At 39.5% G+C, this 26299-nt stretch overlaps 2 protein-coding genes across 2 annotated transcripts; both read right to left on the bottom strand.

The window, feature by feature from the left end:
• Nucleotides 1–5247: 5247 nt before the first annotated feature.
• LOC129752964 (venom serine protease-like) lies at nt 5248–6692 on the bottom strand. Its single transcript, XM_055748754.1, has 2 exons — nt 6137–6692; nt 5248–6076 (listed from the first exon to the last, which is right to left on the bottom strand). The coding sequence occupies exons 1-2, from the start codon at nt 6690–6692 to the stop codon at nt 5457–5459; spliced, it is 1176 nt and encodes a 391-aa protein (XP_055604729.1). The 3' UTR covers nt 5248–5456.
• A 1618-nt stretch (nt 6693–8310) lies between these two features.
• LOC129754715 (venom serine protease-like) lies at nt 8311–25993 on the bottom strand. The gene is made up of 5 exons (XM_055750928.1): nt 25414–25993; nt 15559–15830; nt 14138–14350; nt 13911–14016; nt 8311–8976 (listed from the first exon to the last, which is right to left on the bottom strand). The coding sequence occupies exons 2-5, from the start codon at nt 15820–15822 to the stop codon at nt 8342–8344; spliced, it is 1218 nt and encodes a 405-aa protein (XP_055606903.1). The 5' UTR covers nt 15823–15830; nt 25414–25993; the 3' UTR covers nt 8311–8341.
• Between the last annotated feature and the right edge of the window lie 306 nt (nt 25994–26299).

The raw sequence follows: 26299 nt of genomic DNA on the forward strand, positions 1-26299 counted from the left end.
TGTCTTCGAGGGAATCTTACGGACTGGGGATCTCTCAGCCTGGGGATCTCTCCTACTCTCCTTTCCCGATGATGTCTTCTCTGGCTGCTCCCTTACCACTACTTGTTAGTTTATATCTATTCTCTCGGTCAAACACCAAGGGCGGACCTTCAGGCCAGCAACACATGTATCAGGATATCTGTGGCCCGATGAGAACGTCAACATTGAGCGGTCGCAGATATTTTCTTACCTTCATCGATGACCACAGCAGGTATACTGTGGTGAACATCATCAAACGGAAATCCGAGGGGCTGCAGAAGTTGAAGGAATTTGTTGAGTTGGCAAAAACACAGTTCGGCCGTAAACCCAAAACCATCCGATCGGACCGAGGCGGAGAGTATACGGGAAAACAGGTGAGTGATTATCTCAAATCTAACGGCATTCTGAATCAATTTACTGCACCTTATTCGCCTCAGCAGAATGGGGTGGCGGAACGAAAAAATCGTTACCTTGTTGAGATGGCAAGATGCATGCTTATTGAAGCGGGACTAGATGATCGTTATTGGGGTGAAGCTGTGGTCACTGCAAATTATCTGCAAAATCGTTTGCCAACTCGCTCTATTGAAGGCACTCCTTTCGAGCTGTGGTTTGGTTATAAACCATGTTTGAAGGAAATAAAACCATTTGGATGTGATGTTTATTGCCATGTACCTAAGGAAAAGCGTGGTAAATTGGATGTTAAGGCAGTAAAGCTGAAGTTCATGGGTTACAGCGAAACCACAAAAGGTTATCGTCTGTTAGATGTTCGTACCCGAAAAGTTACCATTAGCAGAGACGTTAAATTTCTTAGCACTTTCAATCCTATCGTTGCTGCTGAAGTTGAACCCCATGATATTCCGATATTCACCCCTGAGATTAATGTAGATCATACTCCCCCCGCCACCCCAGAGGTATGCCATGAACACCTCCCTGTTGTAGATTCCCCGATTGATTGCTCTCAAAATATTGATGATGATTCGAATGATGTACGGGTTGATACTGAGAGCTCTTTTCCTAATCAGGATGACGATTCTGACGACCAGCTCGAAGATCCACTGGCCTTGAATTTGCGACGCTCGGAAAGATCGACCAAGGGCATACTTCCCCAAAGGTATGTGTGTGCTGCTGAGGAGCAGGAGAAAGAACCGCGTACGTATTCCGAGGCCCAAGCCAGTCGCCATAGAAATGAATGGCAACAGGCTATGTTGGAAGAATTGGAGGCGATAAGAGCGAATAACACCTGGAATATAGTTGATCTACCAGTCGGGGCGCGGGCTCTCGGCAGTAAATGGGTTTATAAAATGAAACTTGATGCAGATGGAACTGTCAAGCGTTTCAAAGCTCGCCTCGTTGCCCAGGGCTTTAATCAGCGTTATGGTACAGAATATGACGAAGTATTCGCCCCCGTTGTACGTTTGACTACTTTCCGAGCCCTTCTCTCGATTGCAGCCCGAAGAGATATGGTTGTCCAGCAATATGATGTAAAGTCAGCCTTCCTATACGGCAACCTTGAGGAGGAGATCTTCATCCGACAGCCACCAGGGTTTGCTGTGAAAGGGTCAGAAAGCAAGGTGTGCCGATTGAATTAAAGTCTGTACGGCTTAAAACAAGCTGCGCGATCCTGGAACATCCGTCTTCACGAAGTTCTGGTCGAAGAAAAGTTCCAACGATGTGAGTCCGACCCGTGTCTTTACCGTAAGAAGATTGGCGAACAATGGTGTTTTGTGCTTGTGTATGTGGATGACCTTATTGTTTCGAGCGATGATAGATTTATCGCTGAATCTTTGGAGAAGGCTTTGAAGAGGAATTTCGACATAAGCTGTTTAGGAGAAGTAAGACAGTATCTAGGAGTGGAGGTGGAACGCAACGCAGGAGGAGACTACTTTGTAAGTCAGCAACGCTATATTGCTGATGTTGTGAGTGCTGCTGGACTAGAAGATGCCAAAGACTCGTCGATCCCACTGGATGTAGGCTACTATAAGCAAGAAAATGATTCAAGCCTGCTGCCAAATAATCACGAATATCAGCGATTGATTGGAAAACTGTTGTTTATAGCTGTGAATACTCGCCCAGATGTAGCGGCATCGGTATCAATACTTAGTCGTCAAACCAGTAAGCCTACTCAGCGAGATTGGAATGAACTCAAGCGAGTAATACGATATCTAAAAGGTTCTGCCAACCTCAAGCTCCGTCTTAGTGATAGAATGGATAATTCTGGATTGGTCGGATTCGCAGATGCTGATTGGGCCGAATGTCGTGATGGTCGTAAGTCAAACAGTGGATATATATTCCAATACAGCGGCGGCACAATATCATGGGCATGCAGAAAACAATCTTGCGTTTCGGTATCTACTGCTGAGGCCGAGTTTGTCGCTCTCTCGGAGGCCTCCCAAGAAGGACTTTGGTTAAAACGTCTCATGTTGGACCTGGGTGAAAAGATAGACGTTTTTAAGATGAACGACGACAACCAAAGTTGTTTGCGAATGCTGGATTGCGAGAAGTTTAGTAACCGCACTAAACACATCGATACCAAATACTACTTCACAAAGGATTTGAAACAGTCTGGCCAGGTGGAGTATCGTTATTGTCCTGGTGAAGTAATGAAAGCGGATTTGCTGACCAAACCACTTCCGAGAGTTCGGTTACAAACTTTGCGAAAACTGTGCGGAATCATAACTACTACGGAACAGCAGTGACCTGAGTTGAGGAGGAGTATTGACTGGCAACACAGTTCAACGGTCTGTTCTGTTTGTGTGTGTATCTTTTCTAATTTTCACTTCAAGTTGAAATCTCGCCACGTGAACTTGTACTTTTTATCGTTCTCTAAATTATACGTTTATACAAGTTAATTACGGTTCTTGAAGTTATTTCTCCGCGGTATCCGAAAGCCCTACTCTGCTAACACACACTACCCGGTTACTGGGGGTTTGGCTCGACGACCAACTCAACTTTAAATGTCACCTGAACAACGTAAGAAAGAACACCAACAACAAAATCAACATCCTCCGAATACTTACCAACAAAACAAGTCTAGCACACCGAGACTCCCTTTTCCGTTTCCTGCACGGGTGGCTAATGCCATCCATACTGTATGGAATCGGTTTTGTTAGCAAAGCATTTGAACAAATGCTAACGAAATGTGAACCATTGTACAATAACTGCGTGCGACTTATCAGCTCCGCCTTCCGCACGAGTCCAATACCTTCGCTCATGGCAGAATGTGGGCAAATGCCCTTTCGATTCCTTGTGGCTAAACATTTAACATCAAAGGCTCTTCGCTCACTAGCAAATGGACGGGTCAACAATTCCCCTACGGTGGAAAGAATTAATAGTTTCCTACAACAAACAACTGGCACCCCTCTACCTACCGTCTGTATAAGACAGGGGCCCAAAATTAAAAATTGGAATGAAACTACACCAAAAGTCGATTTATCCCTCAAGAGGAATATCAAAGCTGGAGATCCAAGAAACACTATATTACCCAAATTCACTCAACTCGTACAAACAAAATACAGAAACAATTCACATATATACACCGATATGGGTCCAAAAGCATTTGCGGAAAAGTTGGCTGTGGAATCTTCGATGGAGTCTCCAGTAAGAGCCTGGGCCTTCCGGAAGCTTGTACAGTCTTCAGTTCCGAGGCTTTTGCCCTGCTCGTAGCTACTTAGGGTTCGAAACCAAATTCCGTCATCTTCTCAGATTCAGCAAGTGTACTAACAGCTATAGCTGCCAACAACACTAAACACCCCTGGATCTATACCATAACTAAAAACGTACTTCACAAGAACATCACACTCTGCTGGATACCTGGGCATTCAGGCATACCAGGTAACGGGGCCGCAGACCGCCTAGCCTCTGCCGGTACCAACCTCCCACCAACGATCAACTCTATTCCTCAAACCGACGCTATGCTATACATGAAAAACATAATAAGTAATGCCTGGAGTATGGAATGGGCTGACAACCTGGAAGCAAAACTTCGGGAAGTAAAGAACTCTACCGAGAAATGGAAAGACAGAGACTGCCCCAATGAAAGAAGAGTCCTGACTAGACTCCGGATTGGGCATACACGGCTTACTCACCTGTACCTCATAACCAAAGAGGACCAACCCATATGTCCATCCTGCAACGTACCAATCACCATCAAACACATCCTCACCTCTTGCTCCCTATACCACCCCCACAGAGTATCCTGTTCCTTGTCAACATCCCTTCGTCAAATCCTCTCACCATGCCCTGAAGAAGAAGAAAAACTGATATCTTTCCTCAAAACATCGAAGCTGCTCCACCAACTTTAACCTAAAAAAGGAAAAATCAACAAATACAATATCTACACCAATCTTCAAAATATAACGCCAGAAGAATACTTGAAACGCCCAACGTCGGGATGAATAAACCTACTTGGTTTAAAATCCCTGAGAAAAAAGGAAAAAAAAAATATTTTGTCGGAATGTTAAGTTATTGATGAAATAAGATTTTTAACGTTCATTTTCACGAGAAGTGTAAATTGTCCTAAACAATAAATTTTTACTTGGGTGGTTGTAAAACAGAAACTTATTTTTTGTATTCAAATTATTTTGAAAAAATACAATCGAAGATTTTGGAGCCGTTTTCCTTAAAACTTTCCACATTTCAAAATTTGCCACATAGATTTTTTTGTGATCTAAAAGCATTGCCTAAAGAGGGTTTAGAGTAGGGTTACCATATCCTGCAACGCCAAAAAGTGTACATAGAGAATTATTTTCAAAATTTGTTTTTGTTTTAGGTCATTCAAATAGCGCCAATATGTTGCAAAATATGTGACTGCATTTTTAAAAGATATTTTAAGAGACGTATTTTTCACTCTTCAAAAACATTATTGCTGATTCATTGCTGACTTTTAAGAAAGTTGTTGTTATGCATATTGCCTACTGTTCAGGAGTTAATTGCATACTCAAAGGCGCTAATTTTGAACGAAAAATCCTGATTGAAATCGTGAATATACTCGTTTATCCTTCCACAGGAAGCCATCCTTTGAAACATTTAACAAAAGAAGCGAAATTGAAGTGTTGGCACCGAATGCATAAAAAATTGGATTTTTTGAATTTATAAGAATACAATCTTCATGTATCTGAAGAAATAAGTTAATTTATATGAGAAAATTTCAATTAATTCCTTTCTTCAAAAAAAGAATACATTTGGTAAAATTTTACAAAAAGAAGATTACGCTCATTTTTCGATCGAAAAAGAGTACATGTACCATCAAAAGAGTACGTATTTCAGAGCATAAGCTTTTATAGCTAACCTAACATTTTCATGAGTTCATACGTTTTCTGTGCTCTTAGACGAATCGACAAAAAAAAATCACATGGAAAATTTATGCACTAAACAATGTCAAGTGGTTACATATCTAGAAGGGCGACGCAGTTAGATTTCCAAGAGTTTCGATATGGGTTTTATTTCACACAATACGAAGCATCGGGAGTCTTTTGCTGAATCCAGTCCAAGTAAGCCGTGACACGGATGTTCACCGAAGGCGTAGACGCGGCACATGCTCCCCCATAGCTGACAACTCCGATGGTGTACATCCGTTGGGCTCCTCTCAAAAACAGCGGTCCACCGGAATCGAACTGGCATGTGTCTTTTCCGGTCGTGTAGGTACAGACCTTTTTGTCGGTAAGATACTGCACGTTACAGGCTCTGTTGGCAATAACATCCAGAGTCGTTTTGAGCAGCGTTGTACTAACTTGCCCCCCAAAGCTGGTGGTTCCCCATCCTGCCACGTCCACTTGGAGGGTGCTGAAATCGTAGTACCAATAGTTGAAGGGTAGACAAACGGGGCCGACGCCTCTGTTGTAATCTATGTTTCGCGTCGTGCGTATGATTGCGATATCGTTCTCACGCGTCTGCGGTACATATTGCTCGTGAGTGGTGGATTTTTCGATCGAATATCTGGTTGAGTATCGTGTATCACTGATAGCTTTATAATCCTGAGTGCCAACGACCAAACTGATGCGACTGAAATTAGGAATATCATACACGCAATGGGCAGCCGTTAAAACATATCTGGTGTTAACTAGAAAGAATAAGTCAATTACGAAATTATCCTGAAAAGAATCTTTAACTATGAACATACTGATCACTGCAGAACAGAAAACCGTTTCAGCTTGCAAGTCAATTAAACCTACTAAGGAAGTGTATTCGTTCGGCTGTGCGACGCTTCCTCCGACAATTTTCTGCCAAACGGACCATCCACAATCGCAAGGTGCAGGACTCACCAAGATTTGGCACAAAAACGAGCCGCTGTTCGTGCTACTACTCGAAGTATATGCCATCATCAGTTTGTTGAAGTAGGATTTCCGCTTCAAAGTTCCCGAACCACAGAAGTACTCGGCACCAGTTAGGGAGCTCAACCCTTCTGATGACATGTATAATAACTCCGTCGAACATGCCCCATTCTGAGCCGTGTTGATGTTGATCGTACAAGAAACATCCATGGCATAGCCAACTGGCGCTGTAAATGTGTAACGGCAAGAACTTCCCGATGGATACCGTCCGGGATAGTAGGGCGATTGCAGCTGCACACTGGCATTAGCGGCCAGCTGATACTCGTTATCACATCCTTCAAAAAGGGAAAAAATTGCCGGAAGGTTCGTTAAAAACCCGAAAACAAACGCATAGGCAGCAATCATTTCCGATACTAATCATATTTGTGGAATACTGAAATATTCAACTCACTGATCACGAAAAACAAGCTGCAGCTGAACAAACAGATGCACAAACCTTTGATCAATGGAACACAATGAGAATATTTTGATAAACATTGTTGCTACGAATTTCTCGGGACTGAAGAACGTCATTAGTATCAGGTTTCGCAATCGGTCTAGAGAATGATATGAACGTATAACTCAAGAATTACACAGAAAAATTTATATTAGAGAGTAAATTAGCCGATTATAAAGAAACCATTCACCTATAAAACTAGTTTGGTTGAGATAATTTCTGAAATTTTTCAAGAATGGAGGTGAAGTATAATGTGGTAACCAGTGAAACTATATTATGATGTGGATACAGGCTACATAAAGAATCAACTGAATAAGTTTTTCCTCATTAAATTTCAGTTTCAGTATATAAAGGGTGATACGGTCAAAATTTGGTCAAGGGAAAACGCGTGTAAATCGGTGAAATCGTTTATTTAAAGAATCAAATTAAATTTCTTTTTCAAGTTTAATTAGTATGAAATTCAGGAAAAATATTCAGTTAGGCTTCTGCTTTTCCAAATCCGAATTGCCGGGCCTTACGCTTAACCCCTGCCATCAGATTTTGTACAGCCACCTTGTCCACCTTCTTCGCCGCAGAAAGCCAGTTTGCCTTGAACTGATGCTCGTCCTTAGCAGTTTTTTTTGGTTTTCTTTAGGTTCCGCTTGACAATAGCCCAGTATTTCTTAATTGGGCGGAGCTCTGGCGTGTTGTGTCCTTGGGAACCACCTGCACGTTGTTGGCGGCGTACCACTCCATGGCCTTTTTACCGTAATGGCAAGATGCCAAATCCTGCCAAAACAGTCCCGGAAGCTATGAAAATGCTGCTTTTCAAGCCACAGGTACAGATGGCTTGCCAAACCAGATATTTCTTCGCGAACTTTGACAGTTTCATGTGCTTGAAAATATCTGCTACCTTTCCCCTTCCTTTTGCCGTATAAAACTCCTGTCCTGGAAGCTGCTTGTAGTCGGCTTTGACGTAGGTTTCGTCGTCCATTACCACGCAGTCAAACATCGTCAGCATCGTCGTGTACAGCCTCCGGGATCGCGCTTTGGCCGTCGTATTTTGTTTATCATCGCGATTTGGAGTCACTACCTTCTTGTAAGTCGATAGTCCGGCTCGTTTTTTGGCTCGATGCCCGGTTGTAGACAATACACCCAGCTTATTTGCGGCATCTCGGAGAGGTTAGGGTTTTGCTTGAAACTACCGGCCAAAAATCAAAGCTTCGAAGAAAAATTTAAAAGTTTGTTACGGTTTGTGAATTTTTGATAGAAAATCTGACAAAAATGTGTTACGTAGGGGTGTGGGGTGGGGGGTGGAGGGTCGAAAATGACCGAAACTTGCGTTACGTAATATTTGAACGGCCTCTAATGATATATGACTCTAAGATTATTATTAAGGGGCCCTAATTCAATTTAACAGTTATCTATTAAGTATATCCAACTTTATGAGAATATAAAAGGTTATAGAGCACGACTAATTGATTCAAGACATTTAATAGTTTTAGTAACAAGGGGTTTTTTGCAACAATAAAATTTATCTACTGGTAAGAAATAACATTTATTCAGTTATTGATGTACATCATTGATAACAATAGGTCCACTCAGGAGTGTTCTTCACAATCCAATCCATGTAGTTCGCAACCTTGATACTGACGCTCGGATCTTCGGTAGCACAGGCCATTCCATAGTTGACGATTCCCACCGAATAAACCAGTCCGTTATAGTAATCGGTATAGAGTAGCGGTCCACCGGAATCATACTGGCAGGTGTCTTTGCCGGAAGCCAGGGTACAAATTTGACTAGTGGAGTTAAAATTGTTGTAGGTCGCCGAGCACAAGCTGGGATCCACGACCGGAAGCTCAACTTTGAGCAAAACGTTCGATTTGGGGTCCGCGAAATCGGTTGAACCCCAACCGACGGCCTCGATGTTAATGCCGGTGAATCCTTGGGTGGGTCCATATTTGAACGGAAGACAAACCGGGCCGACTCCGGCCGAGAAAGGGATCACATTTTGGGTCCGCACGATGGCAATGTCATTGAGGCCGGTAATCTGATCGTACGCCTCGTGGTATTTGATTGAGGAAATCCAGAGCAGGGTTGTGTAGTTCGAGTCCAGTCCTGAGGACACATCGTGTTCACCGACCAAAAGGGTTAAATCAGTTATCCTGTGCCCGAGCAGGCAATGGGCAGCTGTCATTGCATGGTAATTGGTAACTGAAAAAAAGAACCAATAGAAGAATTCAGTCATCTTAGAATTTGATTTTTAACTAATGGAATTTGTAACTTTTTTCGGATGCATCCAAATAAAAAAAATCTTCGGGGACCCTCGATGAATTCTTAAAATCTTTAATTTAGCTCCATTACTTTGTTATGTTCGAAGCCTGAAAGCCCAGGAAAAAAACTCCCTAATGAGACCTTGAGTGTCAATTTGACACTCTTCACTTAAAATCACTATGTCTCTCTCGTATTGTAACTCAAATAAGTTCCACAGACAATATTCTGGTACAAAACTTCAATTTTCCGTTAATCAAAATTCGAAAAAAACATGCTTCGGGAAAAAACTGTTGCTCAGCTACGGAATGCTAAAAAAATCAATTGGTGTTCATGTGAGCTGAAGCTAGAGCTCCAGGGACTGTATCGGGTAAAAATCTCGGTGACAGATGAGGGTTAAACCACTGACCATACTGACTGGACACTCGATTTCGTTTTCTGGATAATTTTTCCAACAGTACGCAATGTCGATTCCAGAGTGCGCATCGATCGATTTGAAGAAATGCTATCCCAGTTAGGAAATGCCACCCAACTTTCAAAATAAAACACGCAATTTCTACGATAAAATCGGGCTAAACAGGACCATTTTTCTTACAGGGCATTTTTCGTCAAACTTTTCAGGTTCGCCACCTGCCGTCGGTATTGTGAACCTGCAAAATCTGACAACAAAAAATTAGACAGAAAATTGTTGAATTTTTGTTCTAAGTGTCATGTCAGTGTGGTCAGTGGTTAAACATTTGAAGCTTAATAACACTGTGCAACATTTTGGTAGTCATTTTCTGGAAATAAATTCCCTCTTCGTTAGTTTCGAAATCCACGTGAAAACTAATAATACCTTCCGAAGTTTTTTTTCCAGCTTTTATCATTAGGTACTTGTTGTTGCTTCGGAAATTTATTCCGATATTGGATGTTTCTAAACGAAAAGACATTTTTCTATGATTCATTATCTAATGAGCTGCAAAAACTGGCTCCCATATATTTTGTCGATACCTTTAAGGTCACCAAGCATCAGAATAAATATGAGATGATTTAGATGACTCCAGACTAAGCGCATCGAGTTTCAATTCTGCATGGAAATTTGTATGAAAGAAGTAATATTTGAGAATCGAACTCACTGCAACATCTTATCTTGGCTTTCCAATCCGATATCTTACTAAGTGCACCATCTGAGTCGGTTAGCAAACGAAAGTTCATTGTCATAGTCCTTCTGTCACCGATAGGATGGATATAATAGGATATAATGTGATATGATAGGATCTGATATATGTTTGGCTGGTAAATGGTGGATAATGTGCAACACGAGACCCCATAGTGGTCATATCACCTCTAATTCACAACTCTTATCTCGCATGCTGACTGAGAAGGTGGCCGCACTTGTCTTTTCCCCAGGTCAGGGGCGGCATGCAAGAACAACCGAGCGTCTGCTTCCCAGGTCAGGGGCGGCTAAAACAGCGTCTGTCTCGCAGCGAGTGGCTGAATGCGGCTCCCGCCAGCTAAGTCCAAGATGGCAGCTCCATTACGGGATAGGGACTTTAGGCTAATAACCTACTGCTCCAGACTTAAAGTTGTTACGGAATCCGAAAGAAATTACCGACCTGGAACTTTGGCGACGACTTTTAGCATGAAAACACGGACACGAATTGGAACTTGGAACGTTTTAACAACAAGGCAAGCTGGCTCAAATTGCTAGAGAAGCTAGCCGCCTCAAGTTTGAAATTCTGGGACCGAGCGAAGTCCGTTGGCCTAACGCTGGAGAACACAAGACACAGTCCGGGCAAGTCCTGCTTTACTCTGGCATACGAGGAAAACATGCTACTCGGGAACGAGGAGTTAGTTTCCTGTTAAGCCCGCAGGCCTACGCGGCCCTCATTAGATGGGAACCGATAAACGAAAGAATAATCGTAGCCAGATTTAGAACACGGGTTAGAAACCTTACAATGGTCCAGTGTTATGCACCAACTGATATTGCCGATTTGCAGGAGAAAGAGCAAATTTACAGTCAGCGAGGTAGAGAAAATTCCGAAGGGTGACATTCAAATCCGTTTGGGCGACTTCAACGCAAAGAGTGGCTCCGACTTGGCTTGAGCGCATCATGGGGCGCCATGGCCTAGGACGGATGAGTGAAAACGGAGAGATGTTTGTAGAATCGCTCTTCTCCCATCGACTAGCACATAAGGTCACTTGGGTATTCCGAGATGGCCAAACAGAAAATCAAATTGACCTCATCTGCATCGGCCGAAAATGGAGAAGGAGCCTTCTTGATATCAGCAACAAACGAAGCGCAGACATTGCATCTGACCATCACCTCGTGTTTGGCGAGATACGACTGAGAGTTGCGCGTGTCCAACGACGCGAGGAGAAAGTCGGGTGTCGATACGCATCCGCCGCGCCGGTTGGAGGATCCAGAGGTGAAAAGGGTATACGTTGAACAGCTACAATCCCGAGCCTCGGAAGTGCCGACAGACGGAACAGTCGAAGAACAGTGGTGTGGAATCAAGAATGCCTTTATCACGACGAGCCTAGGTACTCTCGGTAAAGTTTGTGAAAGAAGAAGTGAACGGATGTCGGATGAAACTTGGAGGATGATCGAAGATCGGAGAAAGGCGAAAGTCGGAATTGAGCAGGCATGTACCGGGTCAGCCAAAGCAGCAGCCCGCTTGCGATATGCGAAGCTAGAAAAGGCAGTTAAACGAGCTTGTAGACGAGACAAGAGAGCCTGGACAAACTCCCTAGCCGAACAGGGAGAAAGAGCCGCCGCCATTGGAGATATCCGATTATTATATGATATTTCTCGCTGAAGAACGCCGCTGTAAGACCGAGCAGGTCAGTTATTGACCGATCGAACAGATCAGCTCAAACGATGGACTGAGCACTTCAAACAACTCTTTCGAGTCGAATAGCGATGGCCAACAGATCCCGCAGCTCGAAGCGCCAACAGTAAGACGCATAAATGGCGTCAACTTGGAAGCGCCCTCGCTGGCTGAAATAGAAGCGGCAATTAAAAACATGAAATCTAACAAAGCACCTGGGATATATTGAATCCCTGCTGAAATGCTGAAAGCCGATCCTGCCCTGTCAGCACAAATGTTGCACCGTCTTTTCGCTGACATCTGGGATACTGCGACATTCCCGGCCGACTGAATGCAAGGTATCCTCGGGAAGGTCCCGAAGAAAGGAGACCTGACAGAGTGCGGTAACTGGCGAGGTATAACGTTGATCTATACAACAATCAAAGTACTCTGCAAAGTGATCCTGAACAGGATCCAGGAGAAATCGACGCTACACTCCGACCGCAACAAGCTGGATTCCGATCCGGACGATCATGTGTGGACCACATAACAACGCTTCAAATCATACTGGAACAAATCAACGAATTTCAGGACTCTCTTCTGCTGGTGTTCGTTGATTTCGAAAAAGCATTCGACCGACTTAACCATGAAAACATCTGGGCAGCTCTAAGGCAAAGAGGAGTCCCAGAGAAACTAGCCCATCTCATTGAAGCACAATACGAGGCATTTTCGAGCAAGATCTTGCACGACGGTGTCTTGTCCGAACCAATCCTGGTTATTGCTGGAGTGCGACAAGGATGTATCTTATCACCGCTACTTCTTCTCATCGTAATGGATGAGATTCTGACTAGATCGCTCGACTGTGCACCGAACCGAGGATTGCCGTTGAATCCTTCAACAATGGAGCAACTGAACGATCTTGACCTGGCTGACGATATTGTTTTGCATGCCCAAACACAACCGGATATGCAGAGCAAGGTCGACGACCTCACCAAAAGTTCCGAGGCAGAAGGTCTCAAAGTCAATTTCGGAAAGACCAAGTCTATGGAGATCAACACAGGAAATCCCTCCAGTTTCATGGTAGCTGGGCAAAAAGTTGAGAAAATGGAGTGCTTCCAGTATCTTGTTTGCCAGATTACGCCTGATGGTGGTACCAGGAAAGACATCGAAACCCGGATCAGAAAGGCCCGATTTGCTTTTGCGAGTTTCCGAAGCATCTGGCGGTCACGTCAGATCTCTCTACGAACGAAAATCCGAATCTTCAACTCAAACGTCAAATCCGTATTGCTGTACGGGTGCGAAACATCGTGCACATATGCGGTAACGACTCGAAAACTGCAAGTATTTGTAAACCGCTGCCTGCAGAATATCATCCGCGCTTGGTGGCCTGGCAACTGGATCTCGAATGAGGAACTACATCGCCGGTGTCATCAAAGGGCAATAGAAATCGAGATTCGGGAACGTAAGTGGAGATGGATTGGGCACACGTTGCGAAAAGATGAGAACGAGATTTGCAGAGAGGCGCTTGAATGGAATCCAAAAGGACATCGGAGAAGAGGCAGACCCAGAAACTCGTGGCGGCCAAGCCTAAACCGCTGAAATCCGAACTGTCGACGAGAATCTTGACTGGGACCAAGTGAAGACGCTGGCTCCGGATCGTCAACAGTGGAGGTCTTTTACCACGGCCCTATGCACCGGAGGATCAGCGCGGGATCATTCAGTAAGCTATCTATGTTTTATTTGGTTTCTTTCAGACTTATGCAAGGCGGTTGTGCTGGGAGGACAATAGCAATTATTAGAAAGCTTGTTAATGCTGGTCCGGCATAGAATCTAAAACCGATAATTCCACCCCCAAGGTAGTTGTTTATTGGACTAGAGTCTGATTTGTGGGTGCAGCGAAGAGGGAAGTTGTTTCCAATTTTAGTGTTGCACTGTGTAATCAAATGAACATGTAAGCTACAAAAAGCTAGTATCTATACCCATAAGCTCATGAAAAGTTAGCATCACTGATTTATTTTGAAAAGAAATTTCTTGAAACACTTTAATCTTTACAATCATTAAAAGCAAAAATAACAAAAATATGCTCACTTATAGTTGCTCCGCAGAAAATTCCAAGTTTGTTTGAAACATCGACGAGAGCCGCCATCATCGGATATTCGTTGGCCATAGTTTCCATTCCTCCGACAATCTTTTTCTATAAAACGAAAAATAGGCAACCAAAAAAATACAACAATAACAAAAAAGATTAAGCTCATCCGCCGAAAAATTGCTCCTGCAAAACTCTAGCTAGTGAATGCCTATGTATAGAAACTGACCTTCCGCTTCATGCCGCACTGGCAGTCGATTTTGGTAGCTGTGCAATAAAAGCGCCCCCCGTAGCTGTTGGCCGCGGCTTGTAGCGATATCACCATGGCGCTTCCGGTAGAATTCGAGGTCAGTGTTCCGGTGCCACAGTAGGCGCGGGCATCCGACAGGTCCGATTTGCCACCGGTGGACACGAGCAGCTTATCGTAGTAGCAGTAGGTGCTCTGTTCGGGGATTATGGATTGTAGAAAATCAACAAAGATAAATGCTGACTTAGTTTGCAGGCAAACGTTCTTAAAATAGAGTCGAAATATTTTAGTTTATTTGGTTTTTTTCTAGTTAGTACGAATGCCGTAAAAATTCAGCGTCTCAAATGGGATAACTGATATTTTTTGCCAAATGCCAGAAATGATAAAATTGGCAAAAATGTCAAAAAAAAAAAAAAATTAAAATCTACAAAAATTGCAAAAAAATGACAAAAAAGAAAAAAAATAGGTATTTTAAAAAAAATCACAAACTTGACCAAAAACTGAAAAAAAAAAAAACAAAAATGTCGTTCTTCATTATATATTTTTTTAAAATTTTATCTGTTATGGCAATTTAATTTAATTTTGCAAATTTTTCCAAAAATGAAAAAAAAAATTCGAACAAGAATTACAAAAATGGTAAAAATTACAAAAATGGTAAAAATTACAAAATTGACAAATATAAGATAACAAAGATGACAAAAATGCCAAAAACTGATTTCGGTTTTTTATTAAAAACAAATTTTATTCCAGCTGTTTTTGGGGTCACTTTATAGAAAAATAATGTTACCTATCTTATGGAAACCGAAGTTTCTAAGTGTATCATAAATATTTAAATTAACATGTGATTTAAAGCCATTTTTCAGGAATTTTCATCTTCCATGAAATTTAAGAGGGTGATTGTGAAATTCGTAAAGTGACTTATAGTTACTAAAATTAAAAATATAAAGTTGATGATTGTTATACCTAGGTAACAGCACTGACCACACTGACATGACACTTAGAACAAAACTTCAACCATTTTCTGTCTAATTTTTCGAACCTGAAAAATTTGACAAAAAATGCCCTGTAGGAAAAATGGTCCTGTTTAGCCCGATTTTATCGTAGAAATTGCGTGTTTTATTTTTAAAGTTGGGTGGCATTTCCCATCTGGGATAGCATTTCATCAGATCGATCGTTGCGCACTCTGGAATCGACATTGCGTACTGTTGGAAAAATTATCCAGAAAACGAAATCGAGTGTCCAGTCAGTATGGTCAGTGGTAACAGTGTTTTTAACGATAGAAATTTTAACCCTTGCTGTCATCAACTTTTGTGACAGTAATTAGTTAAATATGTGAAATTTCAGAGCTCAGAAAAGGATTAAATTTCAAATCACCATTAGTAGTGAAGGTTTTCTCTTCATACCTGTGGAATGTAAACATCCGGACAGGACAGCGCGATGCGAGATCCCGGCGTGGTTCCCAGCATCCAGCGACAGTTCACTCCGGCGGGATACAGATTACCATAATTGGGTGAAAAGATGGCATATGATTTGCCGGCGGCAATGTCCTGATAGTAATCACATCCCGGAAACTGCTGCTGTTGGGCGGCCACCAACGAGAGACAATAATGACAGAACAGAAGGCAGGTGCTGAGCAGCTTCACGACTGTCACATCTGGGAGCTGCATTTCAGGTGCTGTCAGAACGAGAACGATTGACAGTATTTTATTAGGTGGAAATTTTAGTTTCAGTTTTCGACTCATAGATTTCCTGTTTGAGGTACACAGCAAGAAAAATTCGTGTAAATTTAGATCGAAAACGATGCACGAAAACGGAACATCGATTTTGATGTAAAATTCTATCACGGTGTATTTTTTTCATGGATGTAATTTTTGAGGCGTGTAAATTTAGATCGAAATCAATGCACGAGATCGGATCACAAAAGTCGTCGTGTAAAAATACACAGGGATGTAAATTTTAAAATTTATTATCGTAAATATTGATATTTTTGTTAAATATTCAGGTTTTTGTATTGTCTTTGAATGAATACGCCGCATGTATCATTTTTAAATCACATTTATTTCCAAAACTGAACATTAAAAAAACCATCACGGAAAGTGTCAGGCTGGAATTGTTGTTGGATCCGATGATTCCCAGCACGGGGATATTTTTCGGATCAGCATCCTCGAATGGTTCCGGGACATCATATTTTTTCTGTACACTGAATTGTTCTGACAACACTTTCTCTGGATAATCACAGTCCGGATATCAGCCACTGCGAAAAATCTGACCTTTGCTGTAACGGAGAGAAAACTTATCAGTTTCAACCGCATTATTCATTCCATGTCTCATAAACTTACTACTTTAAAAGACTCTTAAAGTGCTCCTGTAGCTACCGCCTTTGAACGACTCGTTTCCGAATAATTTTCCGACTTGTTTACTTTGTGCCCGATGCGCAAACCAACTTGAAATATAAAAAGGCACAAGTTAAATATTTGCATTCAATTTTAAACCAACAGACATAATTTTACACTGTTTGTGATATAAATTTCATTGACCGGATGATTTTTGCATGACGCAATGTAAAATTAAATCGCAACAGTTTATTTTTATTCAATTTTGGGAAACAGACTAATATTACATCGAAAGAAGTTTAAAATTACATCTTTTTGTAATTACACTCAAGAAAAAATAGATCAACCGTGTTTTAGATTCCGTATACTTTGAGAAATTTTTTGCTGTGTATGTGTCGATATCCATAATATAGAGAAATCATTCCTTAATATTACATTATAGATAGAAGAATTATTTCTTCGATTATATTTTTTTTATTTCAGGTCCTCCAAACCTGCCCATATATGGAAACTTATTCATGTTAAGCTTATTTTGGCAACACCTCTCATTACCTTTGATAAGTGAAACTTTCTGATCTAATTTTTCTACTTCCATACTTTTAAATTGAAATTTTGAGATTATTTCAAATTGAAAAAATATTTAGAATGTCGAGCAATAAGGAGTATCTTAAATGTGTTATTACGGTCTATCGCCTTTAAACGACAAAAGCTAAAAAAATGCAGTTTTAACTCTGTGGTTATACCTAATTAACAAATTTGTTTGCCGACTTAAATTCCGCTGCATAGTGGCTGAGCTTTTCGAAGAATTATGGAATGTGCAACCATTGAAAAAAATTCGAACAACTTAAGGAACGACTTCAAATTTCCGTGCACAACCATTGGACACAGTCAATTTATCTTCAACGGCTTTTCAAGTTTCAATTTTTTTTATAGGAATTGAACCCATTAAGGTCCTTCTTCCTGCTTGAATTTTCATGTACTTTTGGATTTTTCTTAACACATCGCGAACCAGATACGAGATATCTCGTTTCTTCGCTCTCCGTGAGTATGCTAAACTTCAACGCATAACTCAAATGTGATGATTGAAAAAATGAAGAAACTATTATAGAATAGACACAACTAAACACAAAACGTTTGGTAACTTAATGATACTCAGTCTGTACAATTTTGTCTCGTGGTTTCTGAAATATGATGTGCCCAACTACGGTGTTTTCCGGCGTAGACTTCTTCGGGGTCCTTAATGTGTTAACAAATCTACATGAGTAGAATTGAAAAAAAAATTCCAATGAATTCGGCTGAAAAAACTTAAAAACATCGTTCAAACTAAGATCATGTGCTTAGCTACGCAACGATGAGCAAATCATCATTTAAGACGTTTACGCGACATGTAAATTAAGACATTTTTTACTTCCTTTAGCTCTGACCCTCATCCGTCCTTTAAATTTTTACCCGTTACAGTCTTTACTGACTGAAACCAATATAACTCTCTCGCTTCTAACCGACTTTAACAAAAATTATAGTTTTGGAAACGGTTGTACTCCATTTCCCCGAAAACCATTGCCCAGAATGAAAAATCACCAGAATCCACTTCCCCAGATTTTTTTTTCCCAGAATGCATCATTTACCAGAATTTTTTTCCCAGAATGAACCATTTCCCAGAAAAAAATTTACCAGAAAAACCATTTCCCAGAAAAATTTTCGCCAGAATTGCCATTTCCCAGATAATTTAATATATTTATACAACCTGAAATTCAAAAAATTAATATAGATTTTTTCCACAATAATTGGATTCTCATAGCACTATTCTTTTGCGGCAAAGCCGCAACCAACGAGGATGAAGGGGCCGAGGCGGCACAAAACCGCCGAAGCTCCCAAATCCGAGGTGGCCGCCGACCCGCCGTCGGAAGCGGCGGCCCTAAGACATTGTTCTAGGTCTGCCGGGGCTTCCTAGGTCTGCGCGAAAGCTAGGGGTGATCCCTTAGCCCCGTCCGCCACGCGACAGCGTGAAGGACAAATCGTCTTTCAAGTTCGAACGCGCAGCGTGAGGAGTCGGATACCATATGAAATTTACAAGAATTCATTAGAAATAAAAAACAAATAAAAATACTAGAGGAAAAAAACTGGGATTTGTGCCATTCTGGAAAATGTTCCATTCTGGGGAAAAAAATTCTGGGAAATGTTCCATTCTGGGAAAAACATTTCTGGTAAATGGTTCATTCTGGAGATTTTTTTTCTGGGAAATGGTTCATTCTGGGGTTTGATTTCGGGTATTTGTCATTCTGGGAAAAAATCATTCTGGGCAATGGTTTTCGGGTAAATGGGATACAATCTTTGAAAACCTCGTTATACGTTTTTAAAACAATATTCAGCTACAAGACTTCAGTTTTCCGTAATTTAAAGTCTAAGAACAAAATTCCGAAAAAGCATGCTTTGGAAAAAAGATTGTAGATCAGCTACTGAATGCTAAAAAAAATCCAAAGTTACAAGCTATACGTTCTACGTGTTTATAGTTTTTTTAAGATCATGACCACAAAACATGTTACCAAGTGGTGTAAAAACCATATTTCTCAGATAAATTTTGAAGAAAAGGATTGAAAAGTTAATGTTATGTAACACAATCTGCAATTTTTCAGATTTTCTGGCAATTTAATTAAGATACCGACGGTTGGGCAAAAACAGACAAAAACGCAAGCGTCCGCGTAAATTTTGTGGATTAAGTTCTAAGTTTATATTTATCATATTTTTGTGAAGTATTGCAGCGCTTACGTAATAACGCCACTAGAATCGGTATGAAATTGGCTCTCTGGTGTATAAAGGTTATAATTTATCACAGAAATCTTGAGTAAATATATTTAAAGTCTAGTGCAGTTCGTCAAAAATTCTGTATTTCGTATTTGACAATCTAAAATTGCAAAAATGTACCTAATTTGCAAATGGTATAGCATGTACTACATTTGAAAGTTCAGGAATTCAGTTGTTCATCGAAGTATTTGCCATGATATTTTTTTTTAATGCCAAACATAGTTAATAAACCTTCAGTATGATAATTTATAAAAGTAGCAGAAAACATATTTTAATTACCCACATAGTTTAAGAGTAATGAAAAAATTGTTTTAGAGAACATTGTAGTTGAGCATTGAAAAAATGAATTAAAAAAAATTACGTCAACTTTCCAAATTTTTTATAAATTTATCTGGTGTGACTTAAACAGTTTTGACGGTTCATTGATTGAAAAGTACGGGTTTTACACCACTTTTTTGCATTTTTGTGGTCATTATCTTAATAAATTTCAAAAAAATATATCCTTATGTGTACGTATATTTTTAAACTTCAGTTTTTTTGGAAACTTAGTTCAACTTTTTTTGAGCATTCCGTATCTGCTCTACAGTCTACACTCCGCAGCATTTCAGAGTTTTTTTTTCTTAGACTTTGAATAACGGAAAATTATAGTGCTGAATATTGACTGAGTAACATATTTGAGCTACATTGCGAAGTTTCCAAAACTATAAATTTAGTAAAATTCGGTTTAGGAACCAGAGAGTAGAGAGTAATAGCGGTTTTAAGCGAGGAGTTTCAAATTGACACTCAAGGTTTGATTAGGGAGTTTTTTTTTCTCCTGGGCTTTTAGGGTGTGTCCATAAAAAAACAATGTTGCAAAATTAAAGATTTCAAGAATTTATTGAGGGTTCTCCGAGATTTTTTTTCATTTGGATGTACCCGAATAAAATTACAAGCTGACAAACTTCCAATAGTGTCATACTGACACTCAAGAGCGGATTATAGAGTTAAGTTTTTTCATTCTTTAAGCTCTATCCAAACCTTCGTTATTGTCGTTTCGCAAAAAAAAAAGATTATATCTCCATTAATACAAATATTTCGGAATAAAATTTTGAATACGCCGAATGCGCCACCATCACTGTTTCGAGAAAAACGCGTTCAAAGTTTGACAGTTCCATAATCTTCAAGCAAAAATATAATTTTTTCCCGTTCGAAAACCAGATATCCTTCAGATACCTTTGTACAATCAAAATTCGCTACCGAGTTGTTTTTTCTGCCTCAATTTGCATGCTTTAAACGCTTGTATTAGAGTCTATAAGCTCTCATTCCTCTGTATCAGGCATGGTTCTGCCTCTCAACCTGAAGGTTCGAATCTCTTGGCTGTGCCCAAGCTTTTAAAAAATTGAACAAGTTTAAAACAATGCATAAGAGTTTGAGGACAGGGCAGGAGTCAGTTCAACATTGCATACAAGCAAATCATTACAAATCAAACATTACATGAATTTTGTATGCTAGACTTATATTTTTGCATTCCTTGATGATCAACATCCTATCTGATCGCGTTATAATCTTCTTATAATGCTATTAAAAGTCAATAAAATTAATTTATTCTTGCATGGACTTTTTGATGTAGTTTGTGATATTTTCAAATCCTACAATTACTAAATTACCGTCAACGGGTCACATGCAATAATTTTCAACTTCAATGGTTTCTTTAAAAATAATTTCCACAGATTATCATCCTAGACTGAGTCGATTTGGAATCATTTTGGAATTTCTCAAACTCTGGCTTCTTAAAAGCTCCGTTTTGATTCAAAACTCATCCATGATTTGTTGCAGAATTTTTAAGTAACGTTTACATGAGTAAATTTGAACTTTATTTGAACTCAATTTTCTAGAAACATATTGTTTGTAGAAAATTGATTAGTTTGTACTCAAAAATCAACATCAATTTTGTTTCTTCTGTGGAACCGAAACTGTTAATAGTTTTTGTGCCAATTTTTAAATTATCTAAAGGAAAATTTCCGCTGAACAACTTTGCTGAAGATCGTAACTTCGTATATAATTAGGCAAAAAAAGTTATTAGCTGTTTAACAGGGGCATGTCTTTTGTCATGCTAAGTTACGGTCTTCGTCAAAGCTGTTCAAAAACCATTTACAGTCTCGGTTCCACAGAAGAAACATAAACGATGTTGATTTTTCAGTACAAAATATTTAATCTATATATATATAAATGAATTTCTGTCTGTCTGTCTGTCTGTCTGTCTGTCTGTCTGTCTGTCTGTCTGTTCCCTATAGACTCGGAAACTACTGAACCGATTTGCGTGAAACTTGGCATGTGGGGGTATTGGAGGCAGGGGAAGGTTCCCATTGTGGTTTGAGACCCCTCCCTCTCTCATAAAGGGGGGGAGGGGCCTCCCAAACAAAAGACAATTTTTTGCATAACTCGAGAACCAATCAAGCAAATGGTATTATATTTGGCATGGGATGGTATTTGGGAACGAAAAAAATTTGTATGAATATTAGATACCCCTCCCTCCTCTCAATGGGGTGATAGGAAGGGGGGAGGGGGTCTACTTTATAATTTATCATACAACTCGAAAACTAATCAAGATATTGGAACCAAATTTGGCATGGGAAGGTATTTGGATAGGAAAAATAATTCAATGGTTATTCGAGACCCCTCCCTCTTTCCAGTAGAAAGGGATGGGGGGGCTCTTTCATAATTTTTTACATAACTCAAAAACTAATAAAGCAAATGGAACCAAATTTAGCATGGAAAGGTATTTGGATACGAAAAATATTTCTATGATTATTTGAGACCCCTCCCTCTTTCCAGTAGGGAGATATTAAGGGGGGGGGGCCTCTTTTATAATTTTTTACATAACTCAAAAACTAATTAGGCTAATGGAACCAAATTTGGCATGGGCGGATATTTGGGAACGTGACATGTTCTAATGATTGTTTGATACCCCTTCCTTCTTCCAGCGGGGAGTAAGGAAAGAGGAAGGGGAGTTTCATACAACTTTTACTGCATAACTCGAGAACTACAACCGCAAATGGAACCAAATTTGGCTTGGAACGATATTTGGGTTCGAGAAATGCTTCTATGAATATTTGGTATCCCTCACTCCTTCAAAGAAGTGGATGAAAAGGAGGGGAGAGGTCTTCCTTTCAATTTTCAGTATAATTGGAGAGCTGATCGAGAAAATTGAACCATATTTGGCATGTGAGGGTATTTGGAGACGAGAAATGTTTTTATAATAAATTGAAGGCCCACCTTTTCTCAGCGGACAGATATAAAGGGGGAAAAAGGGGCTTCCATACAAATTTTTTGCATAACTTGAGAATAAATCGTGCAAATGATACCAAATTTGGCATCATAAAGTATTTGAATACGAAAAATATTTTTACGAATATTAAGTTTTCACCCCTCCATTCAATGAGGAGAACGGAAGGGGGGATGGTACTTCCTTTCAAGTTTATGCATAACCCAATAAATTACAACGCAAATAAAACCAAATTTGGCATGGGATGGTATTTTAATACTAGAAATATTCCTATGTGAAACGATTCCTTTCTTGCAGTAGGAGGATAGAATTGGGAATATAGGAAGGGAAGAGGAATGCATTTAACGTTTGTTTTTACAACATCCGAGAAATGGACAAAACTTAACATAAAAATTCATTTTGGTATGATTCTATGATTATCTGACACACCATCCTCCTTTCAGTGAGTAGGTACATAGGAGGAGGGAGGTGAGCCCAATTCAATTTTGTTAGCAAAAGTCCTCAATTTAACATTTGTTTTTTGTTTTGAAAGGTGTAGCAAAGCACACCGGGTCAGCTAGTTTTCCCATAAAAAACAATTTTTTTAAAAATTTACTCATGTAAACGTTACTTAAAAGTTCTGCAAATAATCATGGATGAGTTTTGAACCAAAACGAAGCTTTTAAGATCCCAGGGGTTGAAAAAATAAAAAATGATACCAAATCGACTCAGTCTACTGTAGTTCTGTAGTATTTTTTCTGTGTGTGTGCTGGTGCATTTAAGCATTTATAAGAAGCTAGCCATCATATTCTTGAAGAATACACATACGTCTTAGAGTTAAGTCAATTAGATCTCTTCAAAGTAACATAAAGTTTCAATGAGATCCTATATGTGTGTTTTTGATTCAATGCTCCGTAATGGACAACTAGATCGCGGCGCTTAGCAGATCCTTTCTGGGAAGTTCATTAAGAAAACATGTGAAAATTTGATACTTATAATTTTCACATGTTTTCTTTATGAACTTCCCAGAAAATCGAATAAAAAATTTTCAAAAAAGTGTGTATAATTTCAAATGCTGTTATCCAAAAAGTTACAAATAAAATTTTCAAGTGCCTTATGTTTTAAAAGGCGTAATCGTACATGAACTCATTAATAGTTAAACTAATACCGCTCTCAAATAGACGGGTTCAATTTAGTGCTAGATAAATTCAATAAGAGTTACTTTTGACTGGACAGGATGCGGTTTATACTTATTGACTTTTTAGGTGAGTGAAACAACTTTTTTCTGTTTTCGTAGCGTTTCGGTTTACTTTTTTTCACCCATCATCATCAGATGTCCCCCAAAGTAACGTTTACGTAACGTAAAAAAAAAGAAAAAAAATGTTTCACTTACCCAAAAAAGTCGACAATTAAAAACCGTATAAAAAGTATCGGTGATAAACTTTTATTTATTCCTTTATTTTTCCACTAGTGAGTGAGACTGAGACAGTCGAAATAACTCACAGTTTTAAAATAAATTTTTTGCACTGCTTGAACTGTTATCGTCAGAGAACGGAGGGCTATATCCAGTCAATTAAGAACATTCTTAACGATCAGTCTTACTCATCAGAACTGATTCGAGACATCTCAAAGCGGGTACTTTCAAGTATCACTTTTGCATCCCAAAATTTAGCACCTGAAGGAAATAGCGATTAACTTTAAAGATATTTTTCCATTATTCAACCGGACGAAAGGGTTACGAAACTTTAACAGCAATTTTCTTGATACATGCTAAACAGAGCATACGACCTGTTCAAAACTGAACGAAATTTGGTTTTTTCTCAGTTTGGTTTCAACAGTTCTCTTTGATGTGTTTGAAAACATCTGGTGGCTCAGCAAAAAAAAACCAAAATTAATACAAAACGATCGTTGGAAATTTTAAATAAGTTTCGTGAGCTAGCTTGTACGTCTGTTCTCTGTGTATAACTGAGTAAGGCTGACGATCTATGAGTGAGGTAATTTTTGTAAGTAACAATTCCCCAGTTGACAGAAAAATTAACCAAGAAAAAAATATTTTATTTTATTTTATTCATTCATGGAAGATGAAAATTGTCCTGGAAAATACTCGTTTACCTTTCACAGGTTCTACGAAATCGATTTTCTGATTACCTATGTTAGCTTTGGCATTGTGCTTTTCTACGAAAACTGTGATACGGTGATAAAAATCCAAAGATACTCTTTTTGCCCCGAAGAAGAAAAATCATCTAAACTTTATGATTTTCAAAGGTCGACTGATTTGCTCGTAATGTAAAATTTTACTACTTATGATTTTTTTTTGACAATTTTATTTAAAAAGCTGAGAAAATTTCAATGCGTTATCTAAACGCATCTAAATGCTATTTTATGATTCCGTTGAAAATGACAGTAATGTGCATTTGAAATATGTTTTATTTTTCTCAAATCTGACCCCAAGTATCTCTAAAAAATTTTTTTTAAAATCTGTAAAACATCACGTATTTTTAATTAGCAAACCTGAATCAACTTTGAAATCTAAAGACGCCCGGCGTAAATTTTCACATTGTAAACAAAAACCCCTTAAGAAAAAAAAAATGAAAATGTTGAAAATGTAGATATTTTATTTTAAAAAAATGTATGAGGTTGAATAGGTTTCAAATTTAGTTTTCAAGGTTATAATCTTTCGAAAATTTAATAAATTTGAAGTCAGTCTGCCGTTTGAAGTGCGTGTCGCCAGAAATTTTGTGCAAACAGTTCATTCTAATTAACACCGAAATCAATTATCTCCCCGCTGTTCACCATCATTACCGAAATAAAATCTTAATTTTATTTTCATTTCCGCCTCCTTCCGTTATCCGGTGCTTCCTGTAGATTCTTCCTCTTACCTTTTCTACTAACTGGCAACTTCCGTGCTACGATTCACGACAAAGTAAAGACACAACCGAGAAAAAAAAAAACCGTTCCGGGAAACTTGGTTTCGTTTTTCTTTTTGTTTTCTGGGGTAATTTCCCGAACTGTTCACTAAATAATATTTTCCGGACCAAACATAAATAGGACGAACCGAACAAAAAGGTTCAAACGATGAGGATTCTTCAATGATGGCGGCCGCAGCAGCACAACTTCCGTTAGCGGCGGAAAATTATTCGCGTTTGTTGGTAATTTTTCGCACGCACCCACTCGCGATTTCAGTGTGTCAACTTTATGTCAGCTTCCGGATTTAATTTTCTGGGATTTGACGCTTCTCGTGTTGCCACCTCCTATCTACTTAGTTCCCTGTTCCCTGGGACAGGATTTGATGTTTAGCTACCGCGACCTGAATAAGCTGTGAGAAGTAAAATATTTTCGCATCTTAAACGGGAAAAAGCAAAAAAAAGATCGGCCGGCGTTAATTGTTTTTTCGTCCCCTTCAGGATGATGGCTGTCCGGGAATGTTGGGTTGGATATTTTTATTCTATTTAGCTGCGAGGAAGAATCGGATGGCTCCGGGTTTGTTTATTATTGTCCAAAAAGGTCGGTTGATAGCGGTTTGAAAGATAAGAGATGTTTTTTGCTGGCGCGAGGATGACTCGAAATCACAGTTTATTTGTTTTTCTGGAAAAAGATAACACGCTACGGTTTCTTAGCGAGACTGGGGGAGATCATTTGGAAATTGAATTTATTTGTGAAATTAAAACTAAGTCGGAGTTATGACGAAAACCTTTAATGGATTCCAGGAAATTAGAACATCATTACTGGGATCGATATGATCATATTAGATCAGATCGATATGTG

The sequence above is a fragment of the Uranotaenia lowii genome, chromosome 3 (genome assembly GCF_029784155.1).
Source record: "Uranotaenia lowii strain MFRU-FL chromosome 3, ASM2978415v1, whole genome shotgun sequence".
Taxonomy (NCBI): Eukaryota; Metazoa; Arthropoda; class Insecta; order Diptera; family Culicidae; genus Uranotaenia; species Uranotaenia lowii.

Excerpts from the sequence above, each read along its gene's own strand:
- LOC129754715 (XM_055750928.1), bottom strand. The coding sequence starts at position 15,822 with ATGCAGCTCCCAGATGTGACAGTCGTGAAGCTGCTCAGCACCTGCCTT. Across the intron at positions 14,351-15,558 it reads CGGATGTTTACATTCCACAG|AGCACCTACTGCTACTACGA; the intron begins GTATGAAGAGAA and ends ATCCCCGAACAG. Across the intron at positions 14,017-14,137 it reads AGTGCGGCATGAAGCGGAAG|AAAAAGATTGTCGGAGGAAT; the intron begins GTCAGTTTCTAT and ends TTCGTTTTATAG.
- LOC129752964 (XM_055748754.1), bottom strand. The coding sequence starts at position 6,692 with ATGATTGCTGCCTATGCGTTTGTTTTCGGGTTTTTAACGAACCTTCCG. Across the intron at positions 6,077-6,136 it reads TTTCTGTTCTGCAGTGATCA|TTAACACCAGATATGTTTTA; the intron begins GTATGTTCATAG and ends TATTCTTTCTAG.